At 30.6% G+C, this 17,665-nt stretch overlaps 2 protein-coding genes and 1 non-coding gene across 3 annotated transcripts; 2 read left to right on the top strand and 1 right to left on the bottom strand.

Moving 5' to 3' along the window:
• Positions 1-3,865: 3,865 nt before the first annotated feature.
• LOC129916745 (uncharacterized) lies at positions 3,866-4,779 on the top strand. The gene is made up of 2 exons (XM_055996866.1): positions 3,866-4,009; positions 4,076-4,779. The coding sequence occupies exons 1-2, from the start codon at positions 3,877-3,879 to the stop codon at positions 4,669-4,671; spliced, it is 729 nt and encodes a 242-aa protein (XP_055852841.1). The 5' UTR covers positions 3,866-3,876; the 3' UTR covers positions 4,672-4,779.
• Positions 4,780-5,087: 308 nt separating this feature from the next.
• Trnas-gcu (transfer RNA serine (anticodon GCU)) lies at positions 5,088-5,169 on the top strand. Its single transcript has one exon. It is a non-coding gene; the product is annotated as a tRNA-Ser (tRNA).
• Positions 5,170-7,625: 2,456 nt separating this feature from the next.
• Positions 7,626-8,650, bottom strand: LOC129916050 (uncharacterized). The gene has a single exon (XM_055995811.1). The coding sequence runs from the start codon at positions 8,577-8,579 to the stop codon at positions 7,683-7,685; it is 897 nt and encodes a 298-aa protein (XP_055851786.1). The 5' UTR covers positions 8,580-8,650; the 3' UTR covers positions 7,626-7,682.
• Between the last annotated feature and the right edge of the window lie 9,015 nt (positions 8,651-17,665).

The following is a 17,665-nucleotide window of genomic DNA, read 5'->3' as shown; positions in this document are numbered from 1 at the left end:
TTCAAATTCGGATCATGAACTTTTGTAAATTTTACAGAAATACCCAGATTCATATTGGCATCAACAGTCCAATCGCTCTGAGCCTGATGTGGGCCCTGAGCCTCTGAACATTCTACATAATTAAATTAAAGAATAAGAATTTGGGCATCACTTTTTGACCTCCGCACCACCGCTGCACCAGGTCTGCACCATTTCATTTCGAAAAAATGAAAAAAATATTACAAAAACGCTGGTACGCCACACCACGACTGCACTACATCTGCACCATTCAATTTTGAATGAACAATTCGGTGCACCACCATCGCCGCAACACGTCTGCACCATGATCAAAAATTTTAGTCTCTTGCTTACACAAATGTTCAAGTCGTCTTTAAAGTTATTTTGTATTAACCAACAAATTGCCAGTTCGTACAAACATGACTTGGTGGTCGAGTGGTTAAGGCGTTCGACTTCTGATTGAAGGTGTTCTGGATACTCGGGTTCGAATCTCCTTCTCGTCTGTAGTTTTTTTTTTTATTTTTCAATAATCCAAAATTATTTATCATGGTGCAGACAATTTTTCATACAAATTGAAATGTTGCGGACTTGGTGCAGTCGTGGTGCGGCGGGTGCGCCTAAATTTTCCGCCAAACGGTGGTGGTGCAGCTGTGGTGTGGTGGCCAAGATTTTTTTCTTTTTTTTCTTAAAAATTCAATTTCTATTTTTACTCTGGTTAGAGGGATTCGACTGTACTTTTCTAGCCCAAAAATAAGGCAAACAAAGTTTAAGATTGTTGTCTTATTGACAAGTGGCAAATTTATTTGCCATGATATTAACTGTTACTTATAGTTTTGGTATTTAAATTCAAATCGGAAAGAAATGGAAGCACATGCTGAGAAAAAAAAAAACGCAAGGCGCAACTTAAACTATTTGTAGACGATATGGGTATAATGGAAGAGGAGTTAACTCTTGGACTTTGAAGACTTCGACTTCCAAGATACACAAATAGAAAGATACATACATTACAATGGAACTAGTGCTCTGAATTTTAATTGAAAATTTACCATCGAGGAGCAGCACACCGAGCACGTTCTTTGGAGAGTCAAAAGCTGTGCGAGTATATTGATGGTCTGCTGGATGATGATGACCATGATGGTGGCTCACGCAAGCGCAAGGGTTTAACTGCTCCAACAGAAGTAAAGATTTATTAGTATCGCACCTAAATTGCTTTGTAAACGTGTGTTGTGGTTTTGGTCAGTGCGCAAACAGTAGTTGGCTTAAAGTTTTTCACGCGATTTGTTATAGTTTCTTTTGTAAGAAAAGAAAAAAAGGACTTGCTTCGTGTTTGTTGCGGTGTTATAAAGTGTGCTCAAGAGTGGCGCTTAAAAAAGAGTTATCCTTTAGACATTTTGACATTAATTTCGTGTTGAAAAACTTGGTAAATGGTTTTTATATGTTAACATTGAATTAATAGAAATCGTGTGGTTAAAATAACTCAAGTAAACAATTCTAATTGTCAATTCTAGAGTTGTTTGGGAGCAAATTAAAAAAAGTGAAGTTTTTTTTATTACCTTCATTATGCAAAGACATTGAGGATCGATTTATATTTAGGATTTAACAGTGTTGGAGTTAATTTTTTGTTCATTCGGAATGAGTTTATCCTAAAAATTAATTAAAGCACGGGTTATATTGTTTTCAATAGTGAAAGGGTGATTTTTCACACATTTACTTGTGAACAAAAAAATAGGTTTTAGATAAACAAATATGATCTACATTTTTGTAACAGTGTTAATTTTACTTATAATTGTCATTTCGAAGTTTTCTTGTATTATTATAAAATTAAAATTATAAAAGTTAACTTAAAAATTTCATATGAATCACAAAAGTATGCATTTTTTTTTTTTTTTTTATTTGAGAAAATTTAAAATATTGTTATTTCGAAATAGTGAGTGATACCAGAAAACTTCAAAGAACAAATAAGCTTATCTGCAAGTTTGCGGAAATTATTTTTTTTTTTTTAATCTTAAACCGACTTTTTTAAGATAAAAGTTTTTGGGGAATTCGACCCCCTATAGCAGGCCAAGTGAAAGGATTATACTTCAGAGCTTTTCATAGATTTGAAACCACCTTAATACTCTTTATCTATAATCGCTTTGAAAATAAAGAAAATAAAATGCACGAACTTTTTCTAAGGTCACGTTCCTTAAATTTTATGGAAATAATAGTTTAAATATGAAAACTGTTTTTTGAATTAATAAGAGCTCTAAAAACTTTTTGAATTTTGTATTCTATTGCATGTTTGTTATTAATCCACAATTGAAAACAAAGTTTCATAAAAATAAAATGTCTCCTTTTTGGTAAATTGTTGGCTTAGCTTAAAAAATAAATGCAACGATTTTCCAAAACTTAATTCTAAAACTTTATACAAAAAATCAGATATTCTTTTACATTTCTTATGATATTCCATAAAAATTTAATTAATCCATAAATTTTGTTTAAAAAGCTTAAACATAGGAACTACTTTCATCAGTAGAGTAAGTTCGTGCGACCCAGTTTTTTTTTTTTTATTTGCGTTTAAAATATTAAAAAAGTTATCGTATAAAAATATTAAATTAATTAAATTTATACTCGGAGAAAGTTAGATTTACCTATATAACTGGTATTAAGGATCTTCGAAAAAAACACTTTTTCTGTCTAAATATCAAATCTATCTAAATTTAAAATCTCTAAATATAGAATCTCTGTAAGCATAGGACAATCCCTATATTTGCGATGGTAGTAAAAGATTAAAAATTTAAAAAGAAATTCTACTTTATGATTAAAAACAATATTTTTAAATTGGAATATTTATTTTTTTTTTCTAAAACTTTAACACGCTTGTTCATTAAACTTTTTGCATTTAACTAAAACAAAGACTATTGAATTAAAGAAAACAAATTTTATTTTATGTTTGACATGCAGGCCTAGTGACTAACCACTTTAAACCACTCTTGTCTGCTTGTTATTTATTTACAATTTTTTAAGTTAATTTTGAGAAGTTCTTCTTAAAACGATGGGAAGAATTTCTGTTCCGAGATAAAACTAGACCCCAAAATAAAAGAGTTTCTTTTATAAAAAAAAAACTATTTTTATCGGTAGCTAAACGAAATTCTATTTTTTTTTGTTAATTTTCTAATTTTCGAAACGTAAGACGAAATGTACTCTGGTTCTATTGCTAGTCTTGAAAGAACTAGTTTCTTTTTGGGTATGTTGCTTGTTGTATAAGCTTTAGTTTGATACATTAGTCTTGAAGATCGAAGAAGAGTTTTGATCTACTTTTTATATATAAAAATAAGTTACTGTGGCGTATACGTAACATTTTTTTCTAAATGAAATCTCAAATATAATTATAAAGTTCCAATACCTGATTTATCTATGATCAGTTCAAAATTCACAAACATAATGCTAACGTCTTCATATATTCCTCTTCCCATTTGGCATTTACATTCGAAAATCTGATTATGTTAAAATGTTCAAAATTTCCTAAATAAGAGCACGTGTTTTTTATGTACAAATTCAAATAATTAAACACTATACTGTCTTGAGTGCTGATTCAATGTTTTCACTTTCTTTCTTAAAACCAAATTTACTTCCAAATCTGGAATAAAAGAAAGACGTGATTGATTTTTTAAATAAATATGTAGGTACTTAGTTAACATCAAAAGCTGATTTTAACCTCAAACACAGATTTCTTTACTTTTTTTTTATTTAACAAATTTCACGAATCGATAAATCAATTGACATGTCTAAAAGTAAAAGTTTATCTTAATCAGTCTCCAAAAAATGTTTTATTATTTAGTTGAGCTTTAAATAAATCTTTTCTTCATCTTTTATTTTCAGCTTATTTAAAAATAAATCATGGAGTTAACAAAATGTTTACTATTCTTACCCATATTTCTGATGGCTATGACAGACACTTCAGCATCAGAAGTTAATATGAAATCTCAGTCATCTAAATTTCTTTCCAAATTGATGGGAATGAAAAAACTAAGTAAGTTAAAAATTACATTTTTACATAATTAAATGCTTAACTAACAACTTTTTATTTTTTAAACAGATCCAAAATCAAAAAATCAGCGAAAATCTGGCAGACTACCCAAAATGGGATTCTTTGGTGGTAGTTCTTTTTCGTCAATGATGGACGATGATACAGTTCAATTTGCTAGTCCAAGGCAAGATTTCTCAGATCTATTTAGCAGCTCATCGAGAGCCAGTCCAAGGCAAGATTTTTCCGATCTACTAAGCAGTTCATCAAAATTACAAAGTGTTGATAACTCACCAGTTTACTATGTTCGTTTGCCACCGACACCTTATATGTACACTCCAGGTTTGGGTTACATTTCGCAACCTTCACAATCCTTAACGCCATACCATGGAAGTTCTTTAAATCAATTTATGAGTCTGCCCATTAATTTCTTATCGAATGGACAGCCTAATGGAGCTTATGACTTCAGCATGCCCGAATTGATGTCGAGTGCATTTCCAGGTAAAGGATTTCTACGCCAAGAACCACCTGTCTTTGGTAGAAAGTCATTTGTTGAAGATTCAGGATTTGCTACATCGTTGAAGGGACGATTTGATTTTAATGGACGTCCTGATAGTGTATACGTTCTGCCAGAAAGTTCATACTTTCACGGTAGTATGTTTAAGTGATTAATTTAATAATCTTATTTTTATAAGCGTGTGAGTGGATTTTGTTTTAATTTGTTAGTTTTAATTTATTTATTGAACTTTTTGAATAAAATTATTTGTTTCTATGAATTTCTTCTTTTTAGGTTATGAAAAATAAAACACTCAATTCAACAAAACAAAGCAATATTTTTATCAATAGTGCAACTATTTAAATTGTTTTTCTCCAAATTAATATCTGACAATCTTCAATAAGCGACTTTTAGTGGAGAAAATTGTAAATTATGAACTTCTTTACTAAAAATTATCTTAAGAATTAATTAAATACTTCTTCTTCATTCCAAAACAAAAACAACAAATTTCGAACACCCTGTGTAAATTCAAACCGAAAACCTTTTCAACCGTTGTGTTGCAAATTTTTAACCAACCCTTCGCAACATGACGAGGTGGCCGAGTGGTTAAGGCGTTGGACTGCTAATCCAATGTGCTCTGCACGCGTGGGTTCGAATCCCATCCTCGTCGAGTACTTTTTTTTTTAATTTTTTTAGGAATTCAAATTTTATTAATTTTGGGAATAGACGATTCGATAAGAGAACACAACAGTTTTTGGGTGTGAGTTGTGAGTAACTGCATAAACTGAAAAACTTATGAATGAAAATTTTTTTTAAGCAATAGAATCAGTATTTATTGAACTTGATAGATAGAATATTATTAACAACTTCATTGTCCCCATACAAACTGATTAAAAAAATAATGTAGTTAGCATTTTATCAATAAACTGTTGGGTCACGTTTCAGTAAGTTAACAAATAAAAACTTAGACTTTTGTCTAAGCACTTACTTGCTCTTGCAGTTTAAAAAACTTTTATGTAAGTTTATTTGTAGGTTTCAAGAGCTGTCTCTAATAAATTTTAGAGCAATTTTGTTGATGTTGGGCAAAATTTTGGTAAAAATTAAAACGATTTTTTTTTTGTTATTTGACTTTTTTGAGAAAAACTAAAAATGCAGTTTTATTGCAATTGCTTTGAATATTACGTCTGCATATTTTAATCAAAATCGTTAGAGCCGTTTTCGAGTAATTTCCGGTTTTCACTTTTTGCCAATTTTGAAACACTTTTAATTTGATGTGTCGTTTAAGAAAAAAAAACGTTTTTTATTAATGTAGTGTGCATTTCTGTATGGAATGTAGGGAATTAAGAGAAGAAAAAAAGGTGAAATAACTAAGTGTAAGAAATTTAGGAGTTTGGGGAAAATACAAACAGAAAATAAGTAGAAATTTTAGGTTTAAACATTTAATTAAAATATTCAACTGGTTTTTACTGTTTTTTTTTCCATTTTGTTCGGTCTTTGTTGTTGTTGTAGCTATTACAAACCATTGTTTTTTTTTCTTCGATTTTTTTTTTATTATTTTATAAATGTAGGTACTTTCATTATTCAGAGTAATATGTCAATTTTATTACTAAAAATCTGTTTGTGTATCCAGGGGTTGGTTATATTTCTGTAGGTAGGTGCAAATATTCGATTTGAAAAAATTCTGTGAGTCATAATTCGGTATTTTTTAGATTCTGGAAATGCATAATTCTGTGTTATAAAACTAAAATTTCAGTTTTCCATGATAAATTATGTAAATGGGAAAAGAAATTTTTTTCGATTCTTCTTTTCTCATTTATATATAATTTTGGAATAAAAAATCTGCTTCCTTTTTTTTTGTGATTTAATTAGGGTTCACTGTGGCGTATGTGAAACCTTTTTTATTTGAAGTTCTTAACGATTAGTTAATAAAAATTATTCGGTCCTAGCCAGTATTCCGTCGGAGTGGAGGGGAAAATTCTATGATTTCATACGAATCGGAGGACTTTTTCTTGTCGGAAGTGCACCATATAAACTAGTAGAAATTTCCGCTCTGAGTTTCTGATACATTACTAGGGCCAATTTTTTTAATAAAACAAAATTTAATGGTATAATTTAAGTCAGGCGAAATTTTAAAGTGGAATGCAGAATTAATGGCAGGCTAAGAGTGATTGCCAAGAGACTGGGAAGAGCTTAGGGGAAGAGCTTAGGGGAAGAGTCCTGAATAAGTGGGCTTTGAAAGTATTTTAAAGAGAGTCAAAAGCTTCATTCAGAATAAGAAGACTTATGCATATGAAAAAATTAATTTTTACAGCAAAAAAATGCAAAAGTGGATACATTTATTTTTGTTTTATGTTGTTAAAAAATTTTATTTTAGCTTATAAGGTCTTAATATTAAAAAAAACTTCAGTTGATTACACCATTTATAACTTAAGAAGTGCTGGACCGATTTTTATAATCTTTGTTTTGTCATCCTATTTGTCATCCCTCCAAATAACAATGAAAAATTGCATTGAAAAAGTATAAATAAAAATGTCGCCTATTTTAAATGTTATTACTCCAATCGAAAATTATAAAAATTATAAATGTATATGTCAGTCATCAATATCATTTTGCCATCTATCGAAGAAGGCATTTTCGTTAAAAAAAAATGTGAAATCAAAGTATGTATTCAGTTTTGCTCGTGACTATATACATATATTATGTATTTGTTTTTAGTTTAAGAGAGTTGCAATTAAATTAACAAATTAATTAAACAAACAAATAACTAAATTATTTAGGTCACACCCGTAACACAACTAAAATGGATATTGGAAACTAAGTTATTAAATAAATTTAAAAGACATACTGCATTTCCCAGATTACAAAAGTTTATTTCAGTTTACGAGTCTGTTTGAATAATGGTTGAATAATTCATAAAATTATGAATAAAAGTGTCACACTCTTTTAAAGATCAATGCATATTTTAGTTAGCACCTACTTCAAGTAGGGGTAACTTAAGTTGAGTTGTTACAAAAATCACAAGTAAAATTACATTTATTGTTATTATTTTTAGTATTTAAGTCAATTTTTTAATATTTTATTGTCACGTGACTTAAGCTATTATTTAATTTCTAAATATTTATTAAATTAAGTTTTCTTATTCTAATTACAACTAAAACTTATCATCAGTCTTTATGTTAATTCTTAATAATATCCCGACAACGAATCCTGATACATGGATTGCATTGGATTAAAATTGTTTGGTAATATATAAATATCTTCCGGTCGGCCATTGAAGACAAACGGCCTTTTCAAGTTTGTCATTTTGGTATCAGTTGATGGGGAAATGAAAGGTTGTTGTGGCAAATAACTTGGTCGATATGAAGCTGGTGGCGGTGGTGGTGGTAGTGGATGTTGTCGTTGAGGTGTCATAGTAGGCATTGGCATTTGACTTTGTAAATCATTTGGTGATTCCATTTGATAAATTCCATTTGGTTTACCATTAGCCAGGAAATTCACTGGTAAATTAAAGATCGAACTTAATGGAACAGCTGGAAATGAGTTATATGGTAGAATTGGAGAAAAGTTGGGTTGAAAAGTTCCAGGCTGTGAGTGATAGCCTAAACCGGGAATAAACATGTAAGGTGTAGGAGGAAGTCGCACATAGTAGATTGGTGAATTGCGATATGATGGAGTTCTTCGATTTCCAGCTCGAGCCATTGCATCTTCTATATCATTTTGTCCATTAATTGGGTAAAACATTTCTGGAGATATTATCAATGGATATGGAATGAAGATCGGTTGAGGATATCCCATAAATGGTAGAAATTTATTTGTGGCCTGTTGATGACTTTGATATGGATTCCAACTGTTAAATTGCGGAGGCATTCTTTCATTGAGCAGTTGATAAGGATCCTGTTGTTCTTCTTCAGATGTTTGATCAGATTGTTTTAGGGGATCTTCTTTGTCATGAACATATTGTGCTTGAGTGTGAAGACCTGAATTTGATTTTGGTGGATTCAAGTTTACACACAATGCGGATTCCAAAAGTAAAGCCAACAACAAAAACAAAGCTGCAGACTTCATGTTGCTGAGATGCATGTTAGAATTATCTGTAAAAGAAAAGAAATAATTGTTTTAATATTGTTTCGGATATAAAAAAATTCTTAAGCTCAAAATCAATAGACTTTAAAAACTGAAAGTTAGCCGATACAAGGATGGATCACAAGCTGCCAGCACCTATATTCAAAATATTCCCTGAGGATGTGTCAGTTCCTCGCAAGAATACTGGATTTGGACCAGAATCACTGGCGTGATAGTTCATTGGAATTGGATTCGAAGGCAAAGGAGGGACTTTTATAAGCGATAGACTTCCCTACTAACAATTTTGCTTCTATAATGCTTTACAGAAGCAACAATTGCATCTGTAAAGCTTTATAACACCAAAATTGTTTGTTGGGTTATGCAGTTCGCATGTAGCAAAGTGATATGCAGAATACCTATCTTCCCTGTATTGACAATCTTTGTTGGGCAGAGCATAGTCTACTTTATCCGACATATTGTGCGGCTAAAATCAACTCGTGAAAATCCAGCATTAGACAGAAGAATATTCTGTTCAGTGAGCGAGGGCATATGCAGAAGAAGTCTTTATAAATGAACAAAACTTCTGGAGCAGATTCGGCGATTTACTGGCTTCGAAAATCGGCTGTGATTTGCCAGCTTTTTGTAAGATTTATCAGTTTTGGTTGTGATTTACCAGCTTAGGCTGGCGATTTTCGAACTTTGGCTGCGATTTGCCATCTTCGGCAGCGGATAGCTAAGTTAAGGGTATTTTCATAAACGTTGGAAGTCTGCGTTTGTACATAAGTCTTTCTGCTTTGTTGCATTAATAAACAGATCAATTCTGCAGAATTTTCACTGGCCTGGTTAAGTACAATTTTTATCAGTCGTTTAATGTTCATAAACGTCCGTCAGACAAAACCAAAACGGAAATAGATTTTGTTTAATAAGAGCAAACAAATATTTCCTTTTTCAGTTCCCGAAAATATTGTTTTTATTAGGGTGGTGCAAAATAAATACTTTTTTTCTACTTTTAATAGTTGAAATAAAAAAAAAATCATCTGTTCACATTTGAAACAAATTGTCGATGAAAAAAAATATTTTCAAAAAAGTTTTTTTTTCTTTCATTTTTGAAAAAAAATTGAGTGCACAGAATGTTTGTACATTTTTTAACCAAATTTGTTAGCCAAATTTTTTTTCTTCAATAATTTGGTTAAAATAATCGCTTCATTGATTTATAGGTATAATTATAAGATTACATTTTTTTTGAGCCACCCTAATATGAAAAATTTCAACTTAAACTCATATCAACAAACACGATTTAGAAATTTTCGGTGTCCAAAATCAAATTTTTTTTGAAAAATGAAAAAAAAATATGTTTGCACCACCCTAATTAACAATTTTGCATTTTGCATACATCGAATCATGAGCCAAATAAATTTGCAAACTTGATGTTAGTATGATTCATTTACTAGATTTTGTTACAATTAATTATAACCGCTTACATTTAACCGGTTTTGGCTGCGTTTAATAGTTTTGGATACAATTCACTTGCATTTAACCAGTTTCGGCTTGGATTTTTCAGTTTAGGCTGCGATTTAACAGGTTCCCCAGTTTCCCTTGCAATTTGAAAATTTCGGCAAATTCACCTAAAATTTATCATTTTTGGCTGCAATTTACTAGTTTCCATTTCGAAGTTCGTATTTCTTCATTTTATAAGACCTCCGGCTATTGTTTTGAGTTTCAAAGTCTTGGAGACTTCATATTCATGAACTGTTTTCTCTTTCGGGAAGTTTTTCTTTTCAATCATACTCTTTTTCATTTATCACTCTTTTCTCAAATTACTAATAGATAATTAGAACTTTGGCAGTTTCATCTCAGAGACTTTGTAAATTTCTAGTTTCTGGTAACTTAAGGTTTTATTGGCGCCCAATGTCAAATTTCTTCACTATAAATCTCTACTTTATTCCTAATAAATATTCTCTAATTTTCTAGTAACCAGTATTGTATTTCATCGCTTGTTGATTTACCCACAACAAACATAGATCAACAGGTTATCCTACCATATTAATGTTTATCTTTCCATCCAGCCTACCTACCATCATCAACATAATTCCCGTTGAACAATCTTCTTGTTAAACCTGACATCATCATATATTGCCACAAGCAATATCTTGATATCTTGATTAAATTTGACTAAACAAACATAACATCATAGTAATCTCGCAAAATACTTTGCACATAGGTTAACCATCTTTCCTATCGTAACACGGCAAAGTCCACAATATAGATATAAATCACTAGATAGTTTTAATGTTTGTATAAGTTTGGGATTCTTATAAATTCATGACGTAATCGTCGTCGCGCTAAATTGTTTTGACATACCGATCAACCCACTATATTGCGGTCGACACGAGCTATAACTTACAATTTGCTAACAGGATCGGCCTCCGAACTGCCATTTATATACAAACCGTACCACCGTATTTATCCGTAAACATCATCCATCGTTTGGCTTGTTTAGTTTTTTTTTTTTTTTCTTTATAATTTATAGAAAAATACACCATGTACTGGCTAATTAAGAAATGCGGTGAAATCTTTTCCTTATTTCGACGAAGAAGCCGATGCTGTAAAATTACGCGACAAAACAGTGGGGCAAAATTAGTGCTTAAAAAGAAAAAAATACAATGAGCCAAGAATTTTCAGTAAATAATGTGAGGATTGTGGTACTTCTTATAAAATACAAAGAGAAAAAGGCCAGCTAAAATTAAGCGGATTTCCGCCTGGTGGCTTCCGTTTTAAATTAAATTTAAACGAAAATAAGAAGATTTTCATATAAAATTAACTTGATTTCCGCTTAATTTAAGACGAAAGTCATCTGGGCAAAACTATGCGGGAATCCGCTTAATTTTAGGTGGTCTTTTTCTACGCATTTCCTCTTTCCGATTTCTTTAACTAAAATTTAAAATTTTTCAAATTTTTTTCACACTCTGTCTCACTGTTTGCCACTGTGTCGTTTGATGGGAAAAACTAACTTTGCTTTTATTTAAACATCGATGACAACGAAGACGATCGACGACAACGCACGATGGACGCCACCGGGCATCCTCTCATTGCAAAGGCGGACAACGCGACAAACTAATTTTCCAATAACGTTTTCCTGTGTCTATGACTATAAATAGAAATCCAAAGGATCGACTTCCCCAACGTTCGCATGCGCTCGCATGTGAATTCCACACTATTTAGTGTCGTTGTTATTGGGCCCGTGTCAGTCGTCATGGACACCAACTATATATCTGCAAGGTTGTTGTTTCGCGCTGGAACTGGGAAGAGTACACACAGCAAAGAATCTCCGCAAGCTAATATCTCGCGCGCCACATACTTTTAACGTTATTTATAGCTGCAAACTTGCAATATTACTCGACTCGGACTCGGTACCTTGACCAAGAGGTGTTTGCGATTGAGGTTCAGGTTCAATGGCATTTTATTTTTCAATGCGAAGATAAGTTTTAAGTCAGTCAGTCAGTAGGTTTCGATATGCGGACTTTTCATTTGTATGGTGTGCGATTACAAAATAGGAATTTCTCTATAAATGGAGTTCATATACATTCGGATAACTTTTATATACGGGGAGTGATGCGATTAAGTGGCTCTGGGGTTTAGCCTTTTATGTGGAAAAAAGTGAAATTGTTGCGATAGCTACATAGCGAGTGGGCTATAGAGTTGTTCCATTAACCTTTTAGACTCCTAGCGAAAGAGCTAGTGTGCAAGAAGACATAAGATTGGCATTTTCGCTAGAACCAATTGAATTTTATTATTTTTTTTTTTATATTTACAGTTCATGTCTGGTATCTTGCGATATCGGAGCCGATTTATTATATCATATTGCAATATAAGGTGTGTTTGAGTTACTTCGAAGTATTTTGAAATGTACTTGCAAACTAGGTTGATGGGATTTGAATAAATGAAGTCATAAAAGTCCTCAGAAAAACTTCAGCATGGTAGAAAGTATCAGATTAAATTAGACTTAGTACTAAAATGGGTCAGAATTATTTAGACTTTAAGGAATGCTTAGCGTGTTAGAGCCGTCTGATGAATCGAAGCTTAAACATTTATGTTCAGCAAAAATCCTCATGTGACAGTTTACGCAGAGGAAAAATTAGAAAATAAGAGTTTATGCTCAACATAAATTATTTAAGTTTCGATTCAGCAAATGGCCCTTAGTTTCCTACGGCAAGTTTGTCAATAACAACAAGACTTTCAGGAATTATTTAAGTGTGACTGTCTGTAGCCATTTTAATTTCTTTAAGCGGCTTCAATTTAATTGCATCTTCTTTTCTTCTTTATATGCTCATTGCTCAATATCTATAAATTCTTAGAACATACAAATAAACTATTAAGTAAAACTAAATTCTTAAGTAAAAAACAACTTTTTTATCCTTTGTTTAATAGTTTTTCTTAATTTTATTATCTAATTTTTTTTTTTTAATTTAACGATAGAAATTTTAATTTTATCCAAATATTTCAAGCTATAAACAATAATTCGAAACTGACAAAAAGGGTCGAATAACTATAAATACAAAATTTAAAACTTCAAATTTTGAAAAGATTTTGAATAGCTTGTTTTTTGATATTTTTCAAAATTTATTTTGAATATTTAGTATGTTTGGAACAAAAAAGAAAAAAAATTTGAAGAAAAAACCTTTCCATAAACATTTTTTTAAATTTTAGTAAAAGAAAAGTTTTTGTTAAGAACAAAATTTGTTCAGAAATTTCTACATACACCAGTGACCGTTAAAGTGAATTTCTAAGGTAAAATAAAGTTCTTTTTGCAAGAAGTATGAGAAATTTAGTACATATCGCTCATTTGAATACTGTCATAACTAAAAAAACACGAGTTGTGAGTTATTAATGCAGAAGTTATTGGAATAAAGTAATCTTTAATCCTGCAGAAAATCATTTCTTTACTTTAAAAACTGACGGAGAAGGAGCACTTTTTTAGAAACTAACTTTTTACATACAAAAATCGATCGATACTAAATTTAAAACTAGTTTTCTGAAAACCCAGTTTTTTTGAGTTATGACAGTGTTCAAGTAAATGAGCGATATACCTATGTAAAACAATACAAACGGATTTATTTTAAAATGCATAACATCGTTTCGAGTATCACACATTTTGGGTTTCGGGCGCAACCAGTAGAAGCTACAATTTTTGAAATTCAATTAAAATAAGATGCACGGATGGGTCGCACGTTCTTGCTCTTATAATGAAAAATATATAAATTTAAACTAACCATTGGAGATTTGTTTAGAAGTCAAAAAAAACATTTTTTTTTTAAATCATAAACAAAAATTTTTTCTTATTTTTTTGTCCAAATTTTTTTAAATTTGAATGCACACTATCCTTTCAAATGATAAGAAATATCTGTGTGTATGGTTTGAATAAAATCGGTCAATCCTTTCAACATGCGTTTATAACCAAAATGTCAGTTTTCTCAAAATATGGCAACGCCATATTTCCTTTATCCGAATTTTTTGAGAAAAAATTAAATCGCATTTTTATTAGAATATATGTAGTTTGGATCAATCTGTACACCAAATTTAATCGAAATCAATTAGTCGAAATTTAAAAAAAATGGTTACAAACATTTTTAAAACTAAATAAAGTAGGGTTTTAAAATTACCAAAAAAAAAAACTTCTTTTTGAACGTTTTCGATTAAATTATATTAATTTAATATAATTAAATATAGTTTTTCACCAAAATCAAAAAATTGAAACACTTAAAAAAACAAAAATGGTTTCTTTCAAACTTTCAATGCCCACAGCAATCGTTTTTACAATCGATTTCCTAAAAATTTGAGAAATTAAAATTTAAAAATCTATAAAAAATATTTGGTATACTTCCATTCTTGTTGTTGGTTTTGTCCAAATATAACAAAAATTATTTGGTATTAAAAAAAAATTGTTGATATTAAAAAATATACAAAAAATTTTAATAATAATAATAATAAAAATTATTTATTTTTCTTCTAAATTTTGTAGTTTAAAATTAATTTAACTTTTTATCGAATCGAAGTATTTTAATAATAAAATTGAATAATGGGTATTTCTGGCCTTAAAAATGTGTGTCAAGGCTATCAAACAAAATTAAATGTCTGTATTGTTGCATTTATTTTAAAATTTTGTTTTGATTAAAAAAATAAAACTTAACCATTCTAAGCGTTTTATTTCATAAGAGGAAGTAATATTTGCTCATATTATGTACGTGCCACTCACTCGTGTACTTCATTTAACTCAAATACAAAAAATGATTAATACCTATAACAAAAAAAATATACAACTTTTGGTAGAAACCAGAGAAAGAAATTATGAACCCGAAAAAAAATTGAAGTAAGCCAATAAAAAAAATCATTGCTTGAACAAAAAAATTGTTAGTTCATCAATGTGTTCAACATGCTTCGATAATTTTATGTAAACAAGTTTTAAAGGCGTCAACCTGCACTTTTTCACATTTTGTATGTCATTTTTAAAACAAAAATTAAATTCGATCATCACTGTCATTATGATCAAAAATTTGTTTTTAAACGTTAATAATAATTATTATAATTTCTAAAATAGCTGTGAGCCTTAACATTCTTCGTTATTTTTTAACGTACTGGCCAAAAAGTTTGAAAAACAAAATAAAAAAGATAATGATAAAATAACACAATTTAGGACTTTAGGACTTAAAGTTCGGTTCACATTTGCTTGCTTACAGGTAACCTTATATAAACATTGTGACAAAGAATAATCAAGGAAGAATTACGAAGAATTCAGGGAAGAATTATGACATCATTTACCGTTAAACTTATTTTAAATTACAAAATAATGAAATCTTTGTATTACACAAAACAAAAAGGGTATAAGTAGGTACATACTTTGGTCAAAATCAGTCGAAACCCGCCTCAAACTCCGATGAATGTACAAATTTTAACAAACAAAATTTATATGAATATAAAACTGAATTTAGTAAACAAAAATATTTTTAATTAAACTTTGACGAAAAAAAATATCAACAAGATCAAGAACAACTCTCTTAACAAACTAAACAAAATTGATCTTCTCGACAGGCCGGATAGAATTTAAATGACTTAAAGTTTGCATTGTGATAATTCTTTATATGGAGTACCATCATCATCATCATCATTGAGCTGAGCGCAATAGAACCTCTGCTCCAAACGAACCCCATGGGCCATGGTACCAATGGTATGGTAGTAAGTTGGTAGTAGAGGAAATAAAAGAAAAAAAAATTAATAAAAAAAAAGAATAAATGATTTGTACTTTTTCTCGCTTTTTTTTATATTTCAACTTCTTAAGTAAAATGCGCGTAGAGCAACACATTCGACGACGGCAATGTACCTACTCGAACCTGTGTCTAATGTACATTTCTCCACCAAGAGAGACAACACTCATTGGACGGGATCTCTCGTTACTTTTAAACTTCGTTAACAGACAAAGTCTCATAGAAGTTAAAAAAATATTAGACGTTGATGTCGCCGCGCATTGCGCAAGCGCATAGGCAAAACAAAGTTTGTTTAAAGAATGTATCAGTGGTGCATTCCAAAGGATGTTTGATCTTAAAGTTTAGTTCGACTCAAATCACAGCTTGGAATCTTTTAGAAGTCAATATAACGACATTCAAATGGCAGTCATTTGGTGTATCACAGGAGTTGAAAAGAATTATTATTTGACAATATCGCAAAATGTTGCAATTTATTTATGGACTTGTTATCCAAGGTTGACTTGTGAACATATACCAAAAGGCTATTAAATTGCGGTTGGTGCATCACTTATTAGTATGATATGAATTTTGACGGAATTTCTGACACACAACAGGTTCGATACAAATTAACCTTGGGGGTAAGATCTGCTAAGGTGATAGTTGACGGTCGATTTATGTTCTTTTACTGACTTTAAAGAAAAGCGGTTTTTGGGTAATAGAATTACACGGAAGCATTAAGGATGTTGTCACTAGACTGTGGCGTTTTCTTCCGGTGTTACATTTACAGTTTTAATTGAACGACTTCTCTAATGAGGAGGGATTTAGCCACAGTGGGTAGACTACCTCCGGATGAGTGTAAAGAAATACTGCTTCCTCGTTGTCTAGGTGAACATAATTCTTAAATGTTGATGCGTGTGATTGATGAAGTTTTCTTCTGAATCTTAATTGAAGCTCCTGTATGACTGGTTGAAAAAAATTAAAAGTTGATCTCCAGATTGTAACTCCATCTGTGATAAGAATCTGTCTTTATCGAAAATGACTTGTGATGGAAGATTACACCATATTTATTGTGGAATTAAGGGAATCGAAAGAAGGAAGGATTTAGCTTGGAGCCTTGGAGGAGATGATAGGAAGACTTTCAACTGTAAAAAATGTTTCTTAAACAAGGCGGAAAAAGATAAGGAATACAATGGAATGCTTTTTCCGAAAAATACAACAAAAATGAAGTGGCTTTTGAGCACTTTGTTAAATTTGTATTGACATTTTCAATGAATAAAGCTCCGAAGGTTTTCCAACGAAACCAAAATGGGTTGGTGTCTAAATTCTTTATGTGTCAAAATTCGGATTCCAAAATTCTGCGTTTCAAATTGTGTATTTTAAAATTCTGTAAATGATAAAAGGAACAATTTTTCTTTAACATTTTAAAGAATTTTGGAGTACCTAGCGATTTTTTATTTTTTATCTGCAGAACTTTGAAAATTAGTAAAAAAAAAACTATAATTAGCCCAATTTATTCACTCTTTATTGTATTTAAAGTCGTCATTAAAAATTTAAAATCTGTCAAATCTTAAAATTTCCCATTTTTAATGGCAACTTTTAGAATCGTGGAATAAGTTGCTATTAGCCTCTTGAGAAGAAATTTGGAAGTCGAACCATTTCTTTTGGAAAAAACATTGGCCCATATTCATAGTTGTTGTTAAACTTAAATTTGAGTTTATCCAATGCAATTCAAATGGGATAAACAGTTTAAACAGTGTGTATATGAATATTAGACTGATTCAAAAAAAAAAATTAATAAGAGCTTTTTTGTAGAGCGTTCAATTTTATACAAGAAAATGATTAAATCTTTTTGATGAACCATTAAAA

This window comes from Episyrphus balteatus, chromosome 3 (assembly GCF_945859705.1).
Source record: "Episyrphus balteatus chromosome 3, idEpiBalt1.1, whole genome shotgun sequence".
Classification (NCBI taxonomy): domain Eukaryota; kingdom Metazoa; phylum Arthropoda; class Insecta; order Diptera; family Syrphidae; genus Episyrphus; species Episyrphus balteatus.
Note: the sequence above shows the minus strand (reverse complement) of the source record. Positions and strands in the feature narration are given on the sequence as shown.